General features: G+C 40.2%; 1 protein-coding gene across 1 annotated transcript; it reads right to left on the reverse strand.

The window, feature by feature from the left end:
- Positions 1 to 1,890: 1,890 nt before the first annotated feature.
- On the reverse strand, positions 1,891 to 21,981 carry LOC135344706 (uncharacterized). Its single transcript, XM_064541941.1, has 21 exons — positions 21,753 to 21,981; positions 21,302 to 21,678; positions 21,125 to 21,203; positions 20,964 to 21,067; positions 20,217 to 20,286; positions 20,087 to 20,133; positions 19,979 to 20,036; positions 19,828 to 19,920; positions 19,591 to 19,641; positions 17,801 to 17,911; positions 17,529 to 17,567; positions 16,706 to 16,846; positions 15,956 to 16,048; positions 15,381 to 15,464; positions 14,233 to 14,269; positions 14,068 to 14,121; positions 12,068 to 12,156; positions 9,222 to 9,350; positions 8,978 to 9,095; positions 3,701 to 3,750; positions 1,891 to 3,604 (listed from the first exon to the last, which is right to left on the reverse strand). Exons 1-21 carry the CDS (start codon positions 21,807 to 21,809, stop codon positions 2,147 to 2,149), a joined length of 3,339 nt encoding a protein of 1,112 aa, XP_064398011.1. The 5' UTR covers positions 21,810 to 21,981; the 3' UTR covers positions 1,891 to 2,146.
- Between the last annotated feature and the right edge of the window lie 2,560 nt (positions 21,982 to 24,541).

Here is a 24,541-nt window from a genome sequence, read left to right on the forward strand (position 1 = left end):
CACCAGGTACCTTCCAGTCCCAGCCCTTGTCGAAGCGGTGTACAGGTGGTTTGCCGGGAAGGAGGCTAGCCTTCACAATCTGTAAGAAAATAATGATAATGAGATACACTGTTTCAATCATATAAAAATATAGTACAGAATGACTCGCTTGATGGCAGACCTAAGGATCCTGCGAGAGCACCACCTTGTGACTTGAGGCAGGCGTCTGTCTGTGGAGCCACCCAAACTCAACCAGATGACTTGCCTAATCACCTAGGTATTAATAAAACTTTGATTTAAAAAGTGAGTATTTATACACGTACGTACTTCTAGAAGCTGAAAATTGCAGAAGCAGCACAACTGTGAAGGTAATGTTGAATTTGCGGTACATGTATGTAGGATAACTGTCAGCTCCCCTTCCAAGCCTGAAGCAGTAACCAAGGAGATCAGAGAGAGTTTCAGCAAGGTTGCACGAGCGCTGGCTGGTGGTCACCCTCCCTCTATCGCTAGGGCAGTGTTTTCAGAGCCATCCTTGAAAGCGTGCATCATTGAGAAGGTCATCAACATCCTCAACGATGAGTGTGCAGCTCTCTGTAAGAAAGTCAGCCTCACTAGCAAGATATTGCTTGTCTACACCAGCATTGCCAGACAATATGGCAGCAGACACACCTCGACTGCGTAAGGAGGAGACCTGGTCCACCATGAGAGCGAGTAGAGGTGATATTACAATTACACAACACCGATGTGTGTCTTGGGCTTCGGTACTGCCACGCCTGAAGTCGAACATGAATGGCAGCACAGCAGTTGATAGCAAAGGCTTTTGCCATATCCATGCAGTAGGGAACCATACGAAAGTGTCGCTGCCATTGTAGACTGCCTCCAACACTTCCACTTGCTTTGGCTTAAGAACAAGGTCTTTGTTGCCGATACACGCCGGAGCGTGCTTCACAGCACCAGAGAAACTTGACTGACTACTAGCCATCACAAAACAGGCACTAGCTAGCTGAGCTTGCACATAAATATAAAACGGACAATGTGGTTTCAGAATACTGTAAGTGGTGCGGAACTGTTATGTAATAATTTTACTGATATTTTACTAAAATATCCTGATTCCCAGAAATTCTGGGAATGGTTGCGCATGCGTATGCAACTTATACCAGGCCCAGAAGTATGAGGGGCCTGGATTCGAGGCTAATCCCTCTAACTCTTCAATCTATGATGTAACTCAACTTTTCAAAGTATTGTCCGGATATTTAGAACAAATGTAATATTAAAGCACTGGAGTGTCCGTTGTATTAGAACAACGAAAATTGCCCAAAAGAGTGTCCGATAAATTAGAAGATATACGGTATAACTTGTTGCATTTCGAGTGGGCAGATCAAAGGAAACACTGTGCCAATATCTGCCATATGGCACAGGTGAAGCCTTGAACTGTGCCACTATCAGCATAGTATGGCTGAAATGACCTAAAGCCCACTACCCAGTAACCTGAAAAGGTCCCTTTTATAGTATAACACTGTTAAACAGATTCAGTGGTAGGCAGAAAACGTTTTTCATGCGTCTGGTGCATTCCACAGCCACCACAGGTAGTTGAAACTAGTTGTCCAATAAAAGGAGTGATGTGTACACAGAAAGGAATGCACAAGGAATGCAGTTGTTACACAGCTCACTCTTGCGCACATTGGATATATTGGCTCAGTAGTGCACTATAGCCTCGATTCCAGGCCGAATTGTTTAGGCCTTGTGAAGGAGGCTAAAGTCACTACTGAGCCAATATATCCTATGTGGCACTCATGCATGTGTCACAACTATAACAGACTATTGCCCTCATCCTTTTTTTCATGTCTAAACAGCAAGTGGTTTCTATGCTGGTTTCTATAATGCAGCAAATGGCAACAAAGTATTATTACATTGGCAATTCTGCCTTATTGCATGGCCCTTGTAGAAAATGATCACTTTAAAGGTATCAACGAGCCAATAAACATAGTTATAGCAGCCATGTAATACAGACAGACAGACAAAATTGCAGACAAAATTGCAACGTTGAAGACTAGGAAGGGATTCGCAGCTTCGGTCGCACACACACAGACACTAACCCATACCATTGTGTAATTTTATTATGACAGACAGTTAATTATGACAGACAGACAAAAATAATTAAGGTTTACTAGGTTGTTTTATTTACACTGAATTTATCAACCAGCGATTGTACCCATCCTCTAAGTCCGCTTTTTTTAACAGTAATATGATCATAGCCTTGGTCTTTTTCTACGTCTACAGTAGTCAGTGTACTCGCACTCCCAGAAAACACTTTCTCACTTGTGTTTTCTTTCAACTTTTGTAACCACAGAGGCTCCTCCCTTCTGTCGTAATCTGTGTTTACAATCGGAGCTTCTTCTATAGCTTGTGAAAAACGTCTACGAGAGTGACTTCGGTCATTTTCCTTCATTCGTTGTGAATACTCACGAGCTAACTTTCGCACTTTACTTTCATCGTGTTTTCTTTCACGACGATTTGCAGCTATCTCTACCTTAACTTGATTCATTGTTTGTTTATCAATATTGGCAACTGTCAAACTCCGATTCCTCTTTTTCTTTCGTTTGAGTATTAGATCAGGTGTAGTTACACGGTGATGTGAAGACTTGTTTGTTTGTCCGCTAGCACTCGAGTAGTGATCATAACTTTGTAGAACCTCATCAAATGTTAGCATTTCTTCAGGCTTATGAATTGATACCGTTCCATTATAGGAAATTAACTCCTTTGATTGAGGATCAACCACACCAAGAGGGGCAAGATTACGTGGTACTTTGAATTTGGTATCCTGTAGGAACTCACAAGGTGGAGTTACAATTATCGAGTTTCTTTCGTCGTCATCTACATTATTGGACACAACATCCTCGAGGCTGTCAGCTCTAGTGGTATTCACTAGTTCAACCATGGACATTTCAGGCATTCCTGACGAGTAGTGAGAAACAAACTGGTGATTGCTCTTTCTTTTAAAACAAGGACTTGATGAAGGGGTATTGTCATTTGAAACGCTTGCTTGCTTCTTAATATGATGTACTCTTTTGGCATTACTATCAAAACTGTGCCTTCGTACAACAGATGAAGAGAAAGGAACCACACCTTCATCAGTATAGTGTGGACGGTGTAAAACTAACATTTCTGTTTTACCTGCACATCTCTGAACCAATGGACTTGATTTTGGTGTAGGCGGACCATCAGGATCGTAGCTGCTAGAATTAGCAGACCATTTATGTATTGTTGAGGGAGTGACAAGTGGACTACACTGAGTTTCCTTAAGTAGCTCAGACGAAGACACGGTTGAAAGGTCTGTTGGTGCCCTATCCACACAAGGATCGTACAATTCATCCACCAATAATGGCGTATCTAAATTGGAGCTCATAAGCTCTTCAAACAAAGCTTCATGAAACTCTTCCTCAATAACTTGCTGGTCCTGTTCAATCACTACTTCTACTTCTGGCAGCTCTGACGCAAAGTTTGTACAAGCAATTTCAAATTCTACAGTACAATTAATGTCTTGAACACTGGGTTTATTTGCTATGACAAAATTGTGATGACATTTAGGAGACAGCTGTAGACTTGATGAAGACGTTAGCGCTCTCTAGCGGAAGAAACAGATCCGAACATGAATAATAATTATACAATACACACAATTTACATAATTTTTTACATAAAAATAATCATAGTATTCACTAACTTGACATTCGGGCTCTGGAGCAGTGCCGTCGTAATGAGATGTTAGTCCAGCTACATTAAAAAAACAAGCACGTATGAAAAATCAGGCACTACCGTACCCAGGCAAAAATATGACCACCCTCTCTTTTGACTACGAACTTCTTGCACTCGAAAATATGCCCACCCGAGATGAACAATTTGAGCAGCTCAAATACCGTATTACTAGAATATTTGCAGGTGAAAACCCTTTGTGAATGAGCCAAATCAGCAGAAAATTTGACCCTTTGCGATCGCGTTCTGGCAAGGATCGTGTGAATAATTTAGGATTTAATGTTGCGAATTGATCAACCATCGCAAAGTTCGCAAATGTTTGATGCTCGCAAAACATTCTAGTGATACGTTATCACGTGTTCTCAATTCTTCTGTGTAAAAAGCAATTTTTAGTGATCAGAACGTCGTTAATTAAATAACGAGTGCTACAAGCTGCACTGTGCTAATGCCTCTCGCCATGTTTTGTTTTCGCTCAATAACTATAGAAGAGGTAATTATAGTTTGCTTTGTACGTAATTATTGTATTCGTTATTTATTGTTGATTGCAATAATTATTGTTGACTCCACACAGTCATTATAGCTCAGAAGTCTATTGATGAATGATCTTCAAGGATAAAATAAACTGCATGTATGTAATATTATATATATGTAGAAGTTACATTTCCTGTCAATGAGAGTTGGCAGTATCTGCATGCATTGTAGTATTTTGTGGCTTACCAGGACCTCATGAAAAGAAGAATACATTGCATTCTGTCAGGATCTCACACGCGTGGGATTGAATGCGCATGCGCAAAATGATCTGATGGATATCACCAGCTATATAGCTACCAGGCTCTAGGACTATTCGTAAGTTACATAGAAACTTTGTGCGAACAAATGATGCTACGAAAGATGCCTTCAATGTGAGTCAAACTAGCCATAACTCGAGAAAGAAGTTTTAGTTTGCTAATCCATGAATCCAAATCCAAGAGAACGTGGCTAGAAGTCTATGGAAGCTGTTAGTTTTCGTCGCATTGCAACTGTTGACACACAAACGGACAGCTTTACCGTAGCGTAATTACTCAAGTGCCACTGTTCTGTTGTGTTTTGTGATGTGTTATTGCGAAACGTTGTCAGAAGAAGATAAAACAAGTAAGAAAATTGCCAGCAAGTATGCGAATTGTAAAGCTTGCGAGATATCTCCAAGATGAAAAAGAGCCCTTATACACCAGTGGTGCAAGCTGCGCTGTGCTAATGCCTTTTGCCATGTTTTGCTTTCGCTCAAAAACTATTAGAAGAGGTGAAGAGGTATAAGTATTATTTAGAACACACCTAGCCAAGATTAAGTGTTTTAATCTGCGTGCTGAGGATGGCCTCGAGGTTAACGTGGTGCTCGAGGCACAGCCGAGAGCACTACGTAACCGAGAGGCCATCCGAGTGCACCAGATTAAAACACGTGACTTGGCTAGGTGTGTTCTAAAGGATTTAGTGCTGTCACGTGAGCTCTAGCCTCGTGGCAGCTAGATCTAGCTACATTTTAAATCAGTTGCTGGTGGCTAGCTAGCTAGCTAGACGTAATAGCAAGTTTTAGTAGGTTTGTAGATCCAGTAACTGATGCAAAGGAGAAAGAGATACTATCTAAAGCTATCTGGACTGACTGGGCATGTTCTCGACTTATTTCTCCTGCTGACCAACAGTCCCGATCCCACTATACTACTGGATATGCCTCCAGCTGATCTGGCTTACTGGATGGGAAACTTTGTGCGCAAACTATATGGCAATGAGTATCTGGTTTGCTCTTTTGGAACGCTATGATATTCGAAGCACCTTTGATGAAACGATTATATGGATCTGGCTTAGGTACAGGTATGTACATCTTCGAAGCAAGCTGAGCCTATTTCTTCAGACGAAAAAACGATGCTATGATCAAGTCAGCAATTTGATACACATGAAACAAGTCGAAACAATAACATTCAACTTTCTAATACTTTTCAGCTTTGCTTGTGTACGTATTCAATCTGCTTGTATTATTATTATAATTATGATGACATTCAGATTCAATCTGCTTGTATTATGGTTGTTTGATAAAAAGTGTGCATTAACAAACCAAGCACACTTAAGTGTGGATTAAGTTATTTAATCCATGGTCACCTGACTGCTTTCAGATAAGCTGATTGGCTGGAGATCATGTGATCAGCACTAATGTTAAGTTATTATTGTTGATTGCAATTGTTGATTGCAATTGTTGAATTCTACACAGTCATTATAGGAGGAGCTGAATGGAAACAGAAGCCTATCTGATGGCTGATGAATAATCTACAATAGGAGCACCTGGATGTTATTTAAATGGCCTGTAGAACAGTGGGAGCAAACCTGTGTCAAAGGCACGAGTATAAGAGTTGTGTACATGTATCTATTGTTACCAGATTTGTGTACATGCATCTATTGTTATTACCCGAGGCGCGTGGGCGGCCACGGGTATAGTAGTCTGTTGGTTTGTTACCCGAGGCCGTGCCGCGGCCAGCGGGTATAGTAGTCTGTTGGTTTGTTTGTCTGTTTGTGACGAGAATCTCTACTCACCTGGATGCCATAGCGCTGCGTTTGCAGCATGGATAGCCTTCACACAACAATATCTTGATTTAAATAGTGGCCTGGCAGGACTCTCTAAGCCTAAGACTCCAGGCTTCTTTGCTGTGATCCCAGTCCACAGTGCATGTCTCATGAATAAAAGCTAAAATTGTGACTGGTTGCTGGATCCTATATACTCGTACTCCAGCCTGGCAGGACTCTCTAAGCCTAAGACTCCAGGCTTCTTTGCTGCGATCCCAGTCCACAGTGCATGTCTCATGTGACATGTACCACTCAATGTTTCAGCATGCCATGCCTCCAGTGTTTAGCTATTGAGTTGCTGTGCTGGTCATACATGCTACATGCACTGCATTTATCGGCTTTATTATCATGTCACCAGCCGAGGGTTTGCACTTTAGTGGTTTGTTTGTTTGTTTGTTTGTCAAACTGGATGCCACAGCACTGCGTTTACAGCATGGATAGCCTTCACAGAACAATATCTTGATTTAAATAGTGGCAGAATTTGATGTTAAAGCTTCTTTGTCGAGCAAAAGCTAAGAAGCTTGAATAAGCTTGTGACTAGGTCTGCTTACCTGGATGTTCTAGAACTGCGTTTACAGCATGAGTAGCCTCCACACAACAAGTTAGTACTTTTGATAGTGGCAGCTTTCGGTGTTAAAGCTCCTTTGTCTAATAAAAGCGAGCAAAATGTAGCTTGAACAGAACTTGCACATGCGTTACTTATAACTGAAGTGATCCTGTACCAAGAACGATGGAACAGGGTCACTAAAGTAGAAAGCTGTATATACCAGGAACAATGGTCACTAAGTAGAAGCTTGAATTATAGCTCCTGCTGCTGACTGGGATCCTACTCCATGAAGAACCTGGAGCCATACTTCTCTGAGACTCCAGGCTTCTTTACTGTGATCCTAATCCATAGTGCATATATCTATAGTACCACTACCTGTTCTCAAATGTTTCAGCATGCCTCCAGTCTGGTTTAGTTTTATTGCTCCTGAGTTGCTGTGCAAGTCATACATGATAACAACATCACTATATGCACTGCATTATATTTCTGGTTTCTTTTTAATCATGTCACCATGTACCAGCCGAGGGTTTGCACTTTAGTGCTCTAGTTTATTCTGTAATATGGTACCATTGTCATGTTTGTGGCATCAGAACCTAGAGAAAGATGAATTGATTCTGCCAATTAAGGGTTCAAAATGGATTGTCTCACACGTGGGGATGAGCGGGCATGCGCATTAGATCCACTAGAGTAAGTGCTCCTGGCGAGTTGCTGTGCTAGGCAGCTCAGGACATTGCCAGGAGCACTCACTGCATTATATCACTCTTCTGGTTTCACTTTAGTGCTCTAGTTTTCTTGTCTTCTTTCCCATGCTTGTATGACTTGTGACCTTTTGAAGCATGATACTTATTATTGTGCGTGATAAAGGCAGTTTACAGGCTGTATTTGCACGACCTGTTTAGTAGTTTCTCTCGTATCAGGATGTAAACGTCCGACATGTAACGGCCTGAAACAGACCCGTGGATTTTGGCTGTGTATCATCCGATCACAATGAGCAACAAGAGTCGATACGACGCCGAGAGTATTTGGTGGGTATTTTTGAGTAAAACCTCGCCGTACACCGACAATACGCCCAGTCCTCTTTCGTGCCTAATTTTTGCTGGGCATATTTTCGAGTGTACGTGTACGGTATTATATGACAAAATCCATAGTTTTTAGTTTTCAATGTTCCCTAAGAAATTTACGAGACAGGGCCCAATAATTAAATGCCTTTGATATCTTGCATTATGCCTCTAATATATACACTATTGCACTTGACATACAGTAGAGGCCAAAATAAAGCTTAATTCTGTTCCATTTGCGTAGATGCTGATTTGCGGTGGCCAAGAAGGGTCACCCGCCTACGCGTCTACTGCCACAATGAACTGCGTGCGCGGATATTTTGTTAACTGCACACGCTTAATTCTAAACGCTCGCGGTAAAGATATTACACAAGGTCAAAGGTCAATCAGTCTACACTAACAGCATGTAGCAATTTCCTTAATTACTACGAATACAATTAGCGGTTTGTGTAAGTCGACACGCTTGAGTACACATGCACCAAAACGATTCTTTTGCTTGCATGCAACGGAATCAAAACAAACGCAGAGTACTACGCAAACGGAACAGAGACTTTAATTTGGCCTCTACTGTACGCAACATAATTGTATACATGTACCGTGTTCTACCGAGATTATGCCCACGTCCGAAATTACACCCAACTACAGTTTCGAGTAAAAGTTTCTGCAAAGGCTAATTTGCCTATAGACCCACTACGAAGTGATGCATTTGTCAGTGAGCAGTTGTCAAAAATAGGTTTAGCAGTTTGTTGTGTAAGCTGGTTAGATCTGAATATAGCTATAGATATAGTTGTGTAAGCTGGTTAGCTCTGAATATAGCTAGATATAGTTAGCATGCATACAGGTACTCCTATTTGCAAGTATAAATCTCTGTTGAAGACTCTGACAGTGACGAAGAAGAACCTTCTGATGCAGAATCTTAATTGTCTTAATTGCCTGAGTACGGGTGGGCTTAATTTCGAAATTAAGCTCATCCTACCTGTAGCTACTTTGTAGCATGCAATTAGGGTGGGCGTAATCTCAGTAGGGTACGGTAATGCCAAGCCGAGACAGTAACCTTGCTTGTCACTAGTTCCAGAATATCCATCATCAAGTGATCCTCCAAAGCTTTCTACTAAGTCACCGTCATCTAGGCAACCAAATCGATGCTTTTCAGAATTATCTTCAGCATCCGCCTAGCAACATCATGTCAATTATATGAATAAAAGTGAGAAATGCTGACTATAGCAACAGTAAAATTGTATAAACATAATTAAATAATGTCAGTATATAGTCATAAGGAACTAGCTAGCTGTGCTTACCTCAAAAATTGACGCAGAGAGCAGCCCCGTGAGTGTGGCTTGGGCCAATGTAACAGATGATTGATTCAATTTTTGAATATGACTAGTAGTTGACAGCCCCCTTTGATTTTTGCCAGAGTAGACAGCACCCTGAAAGAACATTCCATCTTATTATACGCACGCTTTTGTAGCTGTATGAGTATATTTACATTGTATACCCAAGAGCAGTTAGTATTCACAAGGACTAGGTCACATAACTGCACCGATAAATCCTACATAATTATTCTATGGTACACAGGCACTATATTCAATGTTGAGTGTATTTAGCAGGAAAATATGAGCTATTATATGTAGTACCGGTGTCATAAAATTTTAGGCCCAGTTTAGGCCCCCCCCCATTAACAGCGTGACAGCGGTGCATTGAATGTGCATTAAACATAAAAACCAGCTATAGTCTTTACAGTATAGGCAGTGCCAGTTGCTGAATGAACGAGTGTTGCAAGCGCACGCTTGCTAATGCCTCTCGCCATGTTATGCTTTCACTCAAAAAGTATTAGTGATATAGTAGTTTCTATAATGAATTTTACGTTAAAGTTAGCTTATCAATATAAACTCACTGAGAAGAAAAGACTTATTACACGCATCTATTGTTGTTATCTATTGTATTATGTGGCTTACCAGGACCTCAAGAAAGAAGAAAATTGCAGCAAGATCAGTTCAGTGTATATAATATCTATTGAGAAGAAAATACTTGTGTACATGCATATTGTTATATATGGTAGTGTTTTGTGGCTTACCAGGCCCTCAAGAAAAACATGACTCTGCCAGGAGAATCTGGATTCTGGATACTATTTTCTACACGTGGGGAATGAGCGCGGATGCGCATTACATCCACAGGAATAATTAAAGGGTGTGTCCAAAGAGATCAATTTCACAAATGGCTACTAATGCTAGCTGTTTTAACAGATATTTAAATGTTGACTCTTGTAGCTAACAAAAAGCTAGCGCTTTAGTGCAAGGCTAACTCATAATATGTTGAATAGAAAGTTTGTGTGAACAGATGATGCTATGAAAGATTCTGAAGAGACTGCAACAGCCTTCAATGTGAGTCAAACTAGCCATAACTCGAGAAAGAAGCTTTAGTTTGCTAATCCACGAATCAAAATCCAAGAGAACGTGGCTAGAAGCCTATAGAAGCTGTTAGTTTTCGTCGCATTGCATTGCAACCGTTGAGCAGTTACAGCTGGAACAGACACACACACACACACACACAGTCAGCTTTACCGTATCCCTCGTACGGCTACGCTCTCCTCACACGCAACATTTCATGCATATGGCACTGGTCACAGCCATCACACTGCACCATGTCATTCCATGAATCAGGTCTCATGCAGCACAAAGCTGCATAGGTGCCAACTGTCCCAAATTGGTCAAAATTTAGCACCCCTGTCCCTTGTCCCAAAAGAAAACTGCAATTCACCTCAAACATCCCAGATTTTCAAGGTTGCTGCTTCTCAGCTTTACTGCACAAGACTGAGCGTGACAAGGGGAACATTCTTGCTACTTTTATACAGAGTTCTTTGGATACATGCATGTCTCTTCGATACTTCGTCAACTAATTCTAAGAGCTATAACCTTACCAAAATTATACTATTATGATAATTATAGCACTCTCTACTCTTTGACTTCGTTCATCTTTGTTCTATCGTGCAGAAAAAGATAGCAGAAAAGAGGGGGCCTAGAATTTTAACAGAATGGAGGTTTTAAGTTGATGAGCGACATTACCTATGTTCAACATAAAAGTTGAGAAGCATTTAAAAATATTAAGGGTGCTGGCACACCTACGCCCACCCACACGTTGCTAAAGAAAGCTACGTAACTATGAAACTACCTGCAGGAGAGACACAGATCCTTCACAAAATTATGAAGCAACAAACTACTAGTGTGCACTCCAAAAATGGATGATGAGAACAGATTTACAGTTTTTCATCATCTAGCTAAAAGAAGTTCCGTCTCAGTAACCAGTAGAGCTATGGTCTTGATTGTTTGTTTGCAGGTGCACTATACAAATTAAGCTCTTCAATATTACAAAGCGCTCTTGTTGTAAAATCCCTTTGTTATCTATTTATGAGTTGTTACGACACGCCCACTAGAGAAAAATCTAGACCATAAATTACATGTATATGGACAAAGTCTGCTCGTAACTTTGTTCACCTTCGGCCAGGGTCGGCTGCTGTTTTGATGAACTTTGAAGGTAAACTACATGTATGAACTAGAATTGCTAGCTCGATACGCAGGGTCCTGCTTTTCACTCCATTCCCCTTAAGAGCTTCAATGAAAGCCTCTGGAGTTGATAATCTCCTTTTTAGATAAATTCGACCTGTTCTGATTTGAGAATCAATCGTTTAATAATGTAGGCAACGTAATATATTTCTGGAGCTGGGATACTTGAATAAGCTGCATCATGGCCCGTGAGGATAGAGAAAAGGTATACAAACTAGTGAGTTGTGTGGTTTTACTTGGAAAACACCCTAGCTATAATTTCTTTTCCGTACACACTCGCTCTGTGGTTAAACCTGTGAATAAATAGACTGAACATGTTACCATTAATTGATTCCACGCATGTGAAAACAGTTAATACGTACCATACCCTCTTCTCAGGAGCCTAAAATCGAGGCCATAGCACGCACAACACACAAACACACCACCGTCATGCCTCCAACACACACGCATTGACGTCTGTTTAAACGTCATAGGGGTCTATTAATTAAGTACTGGATAATTAAAGACTATATGGAATAAACAGTGGGACTCATTTGATGTTCATAATTATATATACTAACATGGTTCCATTATTCACAACGTACAGCTTGCACTCCGTGTCCCAGTGTTCTTGACTTATAACGAGTCATGGCCTCCACCTTAGATGACATCCTGCTTGGCAGTACTGGCTCTTCTGCAAGTAATCATACACATATGACAGTACATACAAGTAATAGTTGTACCATGGATATCAGGGGTGTATTGGATTTGTACTGCAACTGCACGAGGTAGTACACTAACAATACACCCCCAGATTTCCATGGTACAGGTAGCTTGTACTTAGCCTCGATTCAAGGCCTGGTACCTATTGCAAGGGTGATAGTGCGCATGCGCTTCAAATTACCCAGAATATGGGTAATCGTACTACGAACATAAAACCTTAGTAAATGAAAGCACTACCGGTGCTGATGCCTCGGTGGAGATGCCAAAGCTACATAACATAAAGCTACTAATAGCTTTTATACTGATGAAATAATTATTTTGCTGCATGCAAACTCAAAGAGTGGGTAATATCGACCATGATTGTTGTTAAACGATCGATGCCAAAAGTTCAAGTCTAAAATTAATGGCTGCCATCAGCAGAGCCTTGCAGCTTTCTTCCTCACTCTTGCAGCTACCAATAGCTAGCGTTCTGGTGCAGAGCTAACCACTAGTACATTGTAGAGTAGTAACACTCGGTAAACAAGTTTGGCTACGTGCTCTTCTGAAAAGGCTGCAATGGCATTCCCCAAGTAAGCAAAACTAGGCATAACTCGAGAACGAAGCATTATTTTGCAAATTCACAAATTATGTACAAAGATAGAAAATAGATGAGAGAAAGAAAAAAGGGGATTCCCCAGATTCTGGAAAATAACTAACACATGCATGCGCACTATTACCATACAATAGATACCAGGCCATAATTATAGGTACCAGGCCATATTTTAATCGGCCTGGAATGAGGCTAGCTTAATTGTACTATGAGCACATAAAAATTATTGATTAGTAGCCTCCTTCACCGGCCTTCATAGAAAAGAAGGCCTGCTATCGACTGCTTGCGCATGCGCAAAATTATTGCCCGTAAGATTTCCTATAATACTGGATTCATCAGAGAAAATATCCTAAAAGTCATACACAGAGCTATATAGCTAGCTAGCTAGAGACAGAGCTGTTGTACAGCTATTTTGTTCTGATAGAACAGTAGCAGTAGTATGTAGACTTTCACCAAAGTTAGTGTTAAATGGGCGTGGCCTGTCCATATAGGCTCTTGTCAGCTTTCACTCCGTTCAGACGATCGTAATCCACACTGTTGCAGGCTGTGAGTCTTTTGTTAACATAGCAGGCTAAGGGTAGCTATCAGAGAATGCTATCCATTGGGCTAGAAACCTTCAATCGAACTTTCTATCTACTTCCTTCAATCCACTTCCGTTCGTTGTCATGTCATAGTTTTACTGAGCATATACGATGTTATCCAAAGCCCCCAGATACCGGGGGGATATTAGCGCATGTGCAAGCAGTCGATACCAGGCCCACTTCCCTAAGTGAAGTGGGAAGTGCGGCCTGGGATCGAGGCTAATTGCAATTAGAAGCTGTTATCCAACCCATTTACAACTGAGTAGCAATAAACACTCTTTGATCCCTGCCGTGTGTGCATGCGCTGTGCACATTTTGTGCGCATGTGCTTGCACTTGACAAACCACATTTACAACTTCACACAACCCAGTTCCAATGTGGTCGGTAGTTTTAGTGAATCTGATTGGACACTGAAGAATTGATCTTCACAATGTGATCCTAGTGTGTCACAGTAGTGATCCATAAAAGAGTGGCTCCTTTAAGGGTGGAGGGTGCGCTTTAGGCTGACCACAGCCAATGTACCCTAGGGTACATGAATGTACACCCTAGCAGGGTACGTGGGATTTGTACCCTGGAGTATCCTGAGAGTTTCAATGGATATTCCTTAGTGTCAGAGAACATCATGTTACAAGTATACATGTACAGTCATGCATATACATGTACATGACTGTAGGTGCACACACTATAATTATATAATTATACACATTAATACCTGAATGATGTCTATGTCTACTTCTTGGACTAGGAGAATCTTCTGCTTCTGCTCCTGAATGCAATTAAATATATACTAATAATGAAGCTACAATTATACAACTGATAAGTACAGACTTTAATGTGTATCGTGAGCATAGTTATATATATGGATATTAAAACAAACCTGCTGTCGGGAATCCTTTCAAAATCATTTCTTTTGCCTAATACATAAAGAGATTATGCAGTAAATTGAAACAACACATGCATAATTATACTTAACAATTAATGTGCATGCAAATCAAATGTATATTCATTAATTCTCCTCAGTATGTTAATGCAGTATATGTATAGGGGGATACACAAGCATAGTGCAAAAAAGTGCTCTGTGTACCTCTATACTTCTATAACGACAATCAGGATTATATTTTTGTGTATTCATAAATGATACTCATCAAATCAGGGGGCATATAATATTGTTCAGGTATGGGGGGAGGGGTCTTTGACTTTAGACACAATAAGTTTCTTAGTTTCTAGCGGTAGTTTTAGAAGTTAAACACGGATTGTCCAACAGCCATAACGTATAGACTTCAATAAAGTATCACGTGAACTGCTTTCGTTTCCAATCCCCCTATACTCTTCTATCTACATTTAGAAAATGCTCAGGCCCTTAGTACTTAGCATCCTCACTACGCTCGGGATGCTACAGCCTCGGGCCTTCGGGTCTCAAAACCCCATAGAGACCTTGGACTCATAACTATAAATAATTATTTATTCGTTGCGCTCGCCCCTAGTATTCCATGTTAGGGGACGAAGACATAACTATGAGTCAAAATATACCACAGTAGTTTATAGAAGCTCTTTTACATTTCAACCGTCAGACATTAAAATTTTGAGCAGTACCGTTACAACTGGAATAAACAAAACGACACACACACAATCAGCGTGTACTGTATACCTCTGGTGGCGACGCCCCCGAGGCTTCGAAAATTGCTTGTCATACATTCTATACATGCACATGCATATATAATTATGTAGAATGCACCCGGCACCATTTATGAGAGGAATGTCAATATAATTACCGTATAGCGGGTAATTTTCGCGGGCAAGCTGACCGCCACGAAAATGTTGGCGTCCATGGCTTACCGGAACGCATGCAATGCAATGTAGGAAATGAAGTCTAACGAAATTTTTACTCACAAAAATCACCGTTTTTTAGGTGAAACCAGACGAAAATTACCCGCTATACGGTAGTACATGTAGGTGTACGTGCGCTGTAACGCATTTATCTGCTGTCCCTCTCACAATGGTGACAAATGCTTCACAAAAACTCACCTTGTCAGGGAGGTCTGGTAAGCTCTTCATTAGTTGAAGCTTGATTGCATGGACCCATTGATTTTTCTGCTCGAGCGAGCGTGACTAAAGAAATGGGCATAACTTGCTGCATGCGTATATATACATGTATTAATTTTTTACCATGTTGTGGGTCTAATTTGAGGGTATAAATGTTTACAGATTCACTGGTGCTTTCATTTATTTTATCATGTAATAGCAATATCTAGTAGCTTTATGTATGTACATGTAGCTTTGACACATCCACCGAGGCACTGTTTGTATTGATATTTTTCAGGAACAAAGTAACTTAATAATCAAAAATTAATGATCTCCAGCCCATCAGCTAATCCAAAGTAGTCAAATGACCACTCTTTCTTGGCTAGGTGTGTTCAAAATAACACATAGAAATTATATATGTTCCAGGTAGTAGCTAGCACACACTGTATTTATGCTGCAGGCTCCTGTCTCCACTTAATGATTAATGTACATGTACAAGAAATCTTAAATTGAATAAAGCACAGTGTGCAGTAATGGCCAAACGTAATACGACTTCTATATATACGACTTTTAATTACCTGAAATGTGTACGATCGTCCTGTTGAGACCTGTCTGATGTGAAAACTGTTCAGGTCTTTCTCAACCTTTTCTGTAAGCTGTAAGTCTTTCACCTAAAAAATCACATGTTTGTATAATTATAGTCATGCATTCAGCCGCAGCGCAAATAATACACAATTACACTACAGTGGAACCTCGATTAACAACCACCTCCGAAGAGCAACCACACACTATAAAACGGCCAAGAACTCAGGTCCAGATTGAAATTACAATGACTTCTGTGAATCAATGTAAAGCAACCTCTCAGGAACGGCTACCTCTCTACTCCGTATAACGAGCAGTTTTTTAATCTCAATCAGCTTTAGTAATTGTACAGATTGGACAACCACACCCAGAAATAGAAGAAGATGCATTATTATGTACAATCGTGAATCTTGTATGAGATAGAAAAGCAGTTAGCAAAGCATTGACTCAGGGCATACATGTACATGTGGTTGATATAATGTAAACCATAAGTACTGACATAATTAATCCCAATAGTTGCTATAAAAGAGAGTGAGCAAATAAAGGGAGTGGCAATCTACACATCTCAACAAAGATCGCCTGTCAATAATTGCCAAAAGGCTGTTCCCCAATGGTGTCCATCATTTTATGGAGGTTCCACTGTACATGTACATGTAGTTTATACTGCTAACTTATAGTTATTATGCCGAATGAGCAACTTAGAATGCAGAATTATGGCATGTATTATACTGTACACGTACATGTACCTCTAGGTGAGCCTTATACTGGTAGCCCACTTCCTCTTTCTTTGTGATCAAACAGAGACTTTCGAACAAAAACACATATCTGTCAGTTCTACCACGAAATGTAGATCCTGTTGACCTGCTACCAGAGTAACGAAAGTTTTCCTGTATGGATTTGCCACAGCACCATTAGTGAAAGTCATGCGCATGCACCTTAAAGTAAAATTACGTACATCATTGTTAATATAATTATCATGTTAGAAGTGCAGTATAACTATAATATGCACTAACTTCTAAAGTATAAAAGCAACGGAGATGCTGATGCCTCCAAAACTTTACGACAAAAAGTTACTAGGAATTTAATGTTTTTCTTACATTTGCAGGGAATGGAAATGATCGATTAAAGCCCTTGCGTTCACAGTTTAGTAAATTCTGTCTACTCTGACTCATTTGTACACTAATTGTAGTACTCACAATCTCTTTGATATACGAACGTCAACGAAGTGATAACTATATAGAGCACTGATTCAGAAGTGGAAACGTTAACTTAGGGTTTAGTGTGTAGTATACCATCTCGAGTCAAAGCCGCGTGTACATCTAGGCCAACGTGCAGCTTCAAGCTATTAGCTTCTTGGCTTTTGTTCGCTTTTATTCGACAAAGAAGAAAAATCTGCCAAATTTAAAACTACTACGTAACCTTGTTGTGTTGAGGCTATCCATGGTACAAACACAGAGGTATCGCATCCAGGTGAGCAGACTCAGAATACACAGAACGATCGACAGACAGACTGACCGTCTACTACAACTCGTGGCGCGCCTAGTGTTAATAATTAATGCGTAAGTATACCTCTTGAATAAGATCTCCGTATTTCGACAAGTCCAGCCCCTAAATGAAATGGAAACAAAAATGTGTGACGCACCATGCATGATACTATAAACATCTCAATCGTCTGCTGTTTAACTAGTAACAAAAGGCAAAAATGCTAAGTAAAAGCACAGGTAAGTGGAGAAACTATATGTAAACGGTAACAGGCAATTACGTATTTCATTGTGCATTTAATGTCACTCCCCACCCCACACACACACACAATTTCAAGTACTATGCAACAACACACAAACCTCATTTCCACGAATCAAACTCTGCAATTCTTGAACATGGACAGCAGCATCATATTTTTTCTTCATAGCATTGATATGCTCTGCCACTGAAGTCATATCCCGTATAGCATTCTATACATATGTATCATTTGAATTTCAACGTTAACATGCACCTTAATTATTGCCTATTACATGTGCATGTACATGGGAGTGCATAGACCTATAGCCTCCTTTGCAGCCTCTCCTTTTTCTGTTTTTCGTCACACAGGTCAATAAGATAAGAATTGGAGGAACAAAGAAAGAAAGAAAGAACCGTCCAAGAAAAAGGAGAGCCTGCCTCACTAAGTTGCGTGACGGTGGCACAGTAAATATGAACGTGGGCTTTCAGTAGATGGGCGGAGCCTGACAGGCAACAAAGCCACAGGATGCCTACGCATTGCACACTCACTTATGTAGCCAGAATCAATTGCATATCATAGACGAGGGCTTATCTAGCATAGTAAAGACTAAAGGTCTATCCTTGAGGTTTGAGTATTATTATTATGGGCAGCAGTAGATACAGTGTATTGGTGAGAATGACAATGTTGCAAGGTTGTGACCTCATGAGTATACTGACAGACTACAGTAACTATAATTTGTGTGCATGAGACAGTTTCCACAGGGGCACGAGCAAGTTTCACCAATGTCGACTCGAATGTTCCCAGTAACTCTGGAACTCTCTTTTAGTTACATGTAATAGACCGTATTGATCGATAGGGTCCTGTCGATTCCATAGTCGTGCAATCCTATTGTACACCAGAACCTCGATTATCTGGCCCTCCATTACGTACCATGGAGACATGCCTGCTTATCTTCTGTGCATGCGCAGACAACAATGTGGCACTACTGTTTATTAATAAAGTGGGTGGATCAAGGCGTGGTTTATCTATTCGATTATCCGGCATATTCACTTATTCGGCCTGCTTTTGGAACTAAGGTGTCAGAATAATCGAGGTTCTACTGTAGTAGTCTTAGAGGTTCTGCTCCTTTGGGAACTTTTTGGCAGTAGAACCAGCTCAGTGGATGCGGAAATAATACCTGCAGGTAAGCACCCAGGTCTACATTGTCTGGTAGATATTTGAGACACTCGACTAGGAACGTTAATCGAACATGAGGTCTTGAAGCTCAAACAATAGAGAGAGTGGGAGCATAATTATTGAGTTGATAAGGCGAGTCTTGTAGTCTATAGTTCTGCTGTATAGTTCTGCTGCAATTATCCGAGGATAAAATTGGTTGCTCTTGCCCTTCTAGTTTGGATATTGTGATTTTACTAGGGCAATCTATAGCTTCTTCTTCATTATATGAAACATTCCGACATGAAGAGATCTGTAGGATTTTTGGCATGAAGCATTGCTGTGAGTTTTCCAGGATCTGGGATAGGTTTCTTCTTGTGTTTATGCCCATCCTTTTGACAAGGGCTATTATCAGGTACTCTAGCCTTTCATGCTTCATCTTGTAGAGCTAAAAGTCTACATACTGTTCTGTAGCTAGCTTCACACACGTAAACACGCATGACACGTACACTGCTTTGCCTCTAGTTCCTAGTAAATACGCTCCAAGTACTGTGTCACAGTGTGTTGTTTGCACTGGCACGCGCGGTTCCTTTTCAAGCTTCCCCCCAAACTTAAAATCTTAGATGAAACCCTGACATGTAAGAGCAAATACATGCCCTTAATATACATATACTAGATCTCCTTCCTCTCTGAGATACAACAACAACAGTGTCATGGAGACTTTAGAAACGCATGCTGTACATGTATAATTATACTTACTTTAAGAATATCATGAACTGGCTCCTCACTTTTGATATTCTTCAACATGTCCTAAAAATTAATTGTAATTGAATCAGTCGTCAACATGGTGTTCAGGTGCTCTTAAAATAATATCATGACATAAAAGCACTTGTAAGTGTGCATGCAGACACTAGCGCAGCAGAGCTGCAACAAGCGACAACAAAAGCTTTTAAGTTTAACAACAAAATCAAGCCATGCGCTTTACAATAAACTCACAGCTAAGAGAAGAGAATATTTGAGCACCCTCTGAACTGGTTTAAGAAGATAAGCACCAAGAGGTAGCTTGTGGTTCAGTCTTTGCTGGCATCTCTGGAAGGACCATATCAATCAACGAAATTGATGGTACTTACTTTTAAGCTGTGATTACCTTTAGGAACAATGAAACTCCAACATCTTGAGAGAGTTGAGTAAGAATATTTACTGACCTGTATATTCCAGTATGATGGCCAAATAATCGTTAGTTACAATTTCTTACTTTGGGTAGTTGTTGCAGTAGTGTGTGTAAATCTTGAACCCTTCAGCCTGTAGCAAAAGTGAGACTATTGCAGCATACTCCCTCTTTATGCATGTCTTTATTGCACGCATAAAGAGTTGTCGGCACTTACGTTTGACAAGAAACACAGAGCTATTTTCTTTGGATCATTTCCGGAAGCTTCAAGCGAACACATCAAGGCACTGAAGAGCAAACAACACATACATGTAGCTTAATGTACATGCATGCTGTACATGTATTTGGCAATTTCATAAAGAAACATCAGCTCAAAATTGTAGCAATTAATTACTATAGTGATTGAATTCATAGAATTCCATCACGCCCTAATTTGGACAACAATCTTGACTGTGTTACAGATGTTGAAATATGATCGCCAAGTAGTACATTACGGGTGGTATTAAGATACTTTGCTACACTCTGAATAGCACCCAAATAAATATTATACAGTACATGCATATAATTATAAACAAAAACATGAATGCTCTGATAAAAATTAATATCAAAAATAATTATCGATAATCATGCATGCATCATGTACATGTGGGTATATGACATTCATAGTACTTAGTTTACCCCAACAAATGTGAGGGATGACCACTGTAGCAACTACAAGCAAGGCCTACACATTCAGGCATTCAATGATTGTCTATTTGTATTTGGCCACAGGCATTTACTGATTAAGCAACATGCCCACAAAACACACAGCGTTACGCCCCCACATAAACATTTTACCACTACAAAGTTTGGAGGCACTAAGCAGACAACCACAATTATACGACCCAACAATGCATTTGGTAATTGGTACCTTGCTTTAAATAACAACTTTCCAGCTACATGTACATAACTGTACATTACTCACCGATGAAAATTAAGAATCTCACAGATATTTCCAAACAGCTCTTCAAGGTCAGACTCCTTCACAGGAAGCACACCCACATGTGACACAAGTGGCACTTGATACTCCTGTACAGAAGAGCAAACACATACTGCAAACACTGCACAAAATACAGTTACGCTCACATCAACAACTTGAGATAGATCCTCGATGTACACTCTCTCTGTTGACCTAAGCTCGTGGATAACATGCTCCATGTGAGACCTAGAATAGAATTAACATGTAACTCTATAGTACTAGCCATTAACTCCCCCTAATCACAAGTTGTGTTGGGGGAAATATCACAACCGATCTTTGCATACCTCCGCCTGGAAAACACGAGGGGAGACTTAACAGCAGGCCCACTGTCAGCAAATGGAGAAAGAACATTATCCAGCGCCAGCTCATAGGACAACTGATACTGGTGCTTAGCAATATCGTACTTTCCCCGTGATTTGTTCACTGCTAACTCATGATCATTGAATGTATTTGCCTGACTACCTTCAAAATAGTGGTACTCTGTGTCTGGTGGTGACTCGAAGTCACCTATATCGAACAGGCTGTTCCAACTTGAAGACAAGGGCTCCGGTGGTAGTTTAGGCACATCGAGCTGTTTCTTGTAGTAACGAGAGTCGACGACAATATCACTGGTGTTCTCAACCGGTTCCGGGTTGAATCGAACTTCTGTTGTATGCCTCCTCTGTAAAGACATGGATCTTGAATGCAGGCCAATACAGACTAATTAGAGCCATTTTGCACAGCTGAAGCACTTACCTCAGGGTTTCGGTGCCGCTTCTGCCTCTTTTTCTGAGACAGATTCACTATATCCATGCTAAAAATATGCTGTGAGTACTGAGGCTTACAAATCACGCCTGTGTTAGTAAATACGCATGCAGCAGTAGCTAGACAACAACACTGTCTAGGTAGCTAAGCTAGCTTGCTTCATATCCTTGCTTGCAGATAATAATTATCGCCCCAAACATTATTTTGCGTGCTGCACTTTGGGGGCGGGGCGCAAATTATAAATAATCATAGATTCTGTACAGTCTGATGGAGCGACAGTTTTATATTTTTTAGCCGGAAGTACTTCCTGTTTCTTTTTATTTTGCGGTTATAGGTCCCGTTTTTCTGAGCTATCTTCTAGCTTGTTTATCTTTCTTACTGCAAAAGGTATGATCTTCTAAACAGCTCCAAAGTGCTTTTCAGTCTTCCAGGAGTCGAATGATACTAATAAAGTATCTAGTTTTGCTAGCTACTTGCCTCTAGCCCCGTTTTTGTACATACTGCACAATTTTGTACCTCAGCAGTGCATGTGTACGTGTACGTGTTTGCACTGTTCAAAATCGCGTTATACGGGCATGCCACAAACTTTGCACAGGGCAGAGATAAAAAGTCAAAGATATTATTACAAAGGTTTGTTCAGAATATGTATGACAAGTTACAAAAGTTATCAGCTAACTAAATGGAGCAATGTAGAACATTCAGAGCAAAATAAACCAATCTAGCAACACAAAAATGGACGTTACAGAAGTCAACTGATTATATTACACTACGTGAGCATCCAGTGTGTATCCAGGGCAACCATGTCGCACCCTCCCATGTCAGCCATGTATCCTCTGTGAGAACGCAAAAAATTATGTCCGAAGTATTTTCACCCTAAAAGCCTTATTCTTTGGATATCAAGTCTGACAGTTGTGTTATGTAGGAGCTGCCGCTTTCCGTCGCAGTAATAGTGGATTCATACCTAGACCGAAAAAAGAAAGTGATGTTATTATAAGGTCAGCACAGTGCAATGTGAGTGACTGCAGTGAGATCAGTTTGTTAAAATGATTGATGATTCAACAGTAATTATAAGCAATGTGTTAAAACTAGAGTTGATTCTAGCCACTTTAACAGATACCAATTTACTATGATCATTATAATTATAGCAAACTTATTATGCCGATTCATTCTTGAAGCTTTCTCTTCAGAGAGAGTGTGCTTTACCTGTTACAAATTCACATCTAATTGTACTTAAAACACACTCGGGGCTCACTTAAAGTATTGACGAAGACCTCATTAACCCGAGGCCTCGCAAGCGACTTGTCCATGGGTTATACTAGTCTGTCTGTATATCGTTCTGTGTATTCTGAGTCTACTCACTCGGATGCGATGGCACCATGTTTGTACCATGGATAGCCAGCCTCAACACAACAAGATACAGTAGTAATTTTAAATTTAATGTTAATTAAGCTTCGTTGTCAAATAAAAGCGAGCAGAAGCTAAAAAAAACTCGAACTTGAACAATAGCCTAGATGTACACACGGCTTTAACTCGAGGTTATTGACTAACTAAACCTCAAATAAACGCAGATGGTTTGCACTTCAGTGCTCTAGCTTTTACATCGCTATCCTGAGCTGTAGTTGCGATTAATAGGAGAACTAAAAAACAGACTGCTCTATTGTTATCTGTAGTGTTTAAAGGTCTCAGTTCTTACAGTACAATATTCACTAGGTTATGCTTACTTCAAGAAGCACACGTTTGCCATCATTCCCAACCCCAATGAATCCTTAATAATAGCTCAACACAGTGTATGGCTTGGGATTGAACAGACATTGGAAACGTTCATGTTGGGGTTTATTGTGTAAAGGGCCAAGCAACCTCAATATACCCACCACTTCAGCTTCATGGATGGTAACAACAAGATCAACTGGGATAGCGACAACAACGTCACTCCAGTTAGGTGTAAAAAAAGAACAGTACTGTGCACCTGGATGCAAATGCCAAACTTACCTCTACAGTTAAGTAGCACCCGCACCTTGCATTGAGCAGCCGAGTAGCTCAGAATCAGAAACAGATTCTAGAGACGATAATTACAGTTAAGCAAGTATTTGGTGATTTTTTACTTACATATAGTTTAGCCAATACAATATATAAGAACCAGACTGCCCCTAGTATGATCTTATGACAATATTCAAGCACCAGACAGTCCCGATTATGATCGAGATGACATGGATGAACAATTTGTTGTATATCGTGATGTTTTATATTGACTAACTTTGTACTTTCATAAAACAATAACTACAACTGGGAACAAAACAGAGATTACAGTATAGCAAAGGGCAGCTCTTCTTCTATCTCCTAACAAAATGTTACAGTAAAATTTTATTGGGAAACGCATTTTTGAACACTGGGTAAATAAATAGCCACTATTATATTGTATGACAACCTTGAGTGAGAATTGCTATGCTAGCGTATTTCTCAACTTACTTGGCAATAATAGGTGAACTTGGTACCATCCTGTTCTTTGAAGGTTAGTTCACAATACTAGCGCTAAGAGATATTGAATAGTAAGCCCATTTCTTAAATATAATAGCTCAAACAACACTGATAAAATTCTGACATTTGTTGCTTGCAAACAAAATTATGATGTAATGCGAAATGCATATTAAATTAACTGCTAGGCAATAACGTGGACTTCCGGTGCCTTGGCCATCCGACTGTGTAATTTATAGCATCTATGCTATAATTATAATGCATGCATGCCTCTGAGCATGGTGCATGGTCATATACTAAAGATTTCT

Source organism: Halichondria panicea, chromosome 12 (genome assembly GCF_963675165.1).
Source record: "Halichondria panicea chromosome 12, odHalPani1.1, whole genome shotgun sequence".
Classification (NCBI taxonomy): domain Eukaryota; kingdom Metazoa; phylum Porifera; class Demospongiae; order Suberitida; family Halichondriidae; genus Halichondria; species Halichondria panicea.

What these genes read in the sequence shown, in the direction of transcription:
- LOC135344706 (XM_064541941.1), bottom strand. Translation starts at nt 21,809, where the DNA reads ATGGATATAGTGAATCTGTCTCAGAAAAAGAGGCAGAAGCGGCACCGA. An exon ending in CTCGTGTTTTCCAGGCGGAG is followed by an intron (nt 21,204 to 21,301) that starts GTATGCAAAGAT and finishes ATTCTATTCTAG; the next exon opens with GTCTCACATGGAGCATGTTA. An exon ending in TACTGCAACAACTACCCAAA is followed by an intron (nt 20,037 to 20,086) that starts GTAAGAAATTGT and finishes TGGAATATACAG; the next exon opens with GTCAGTAAATATTCTTACTC.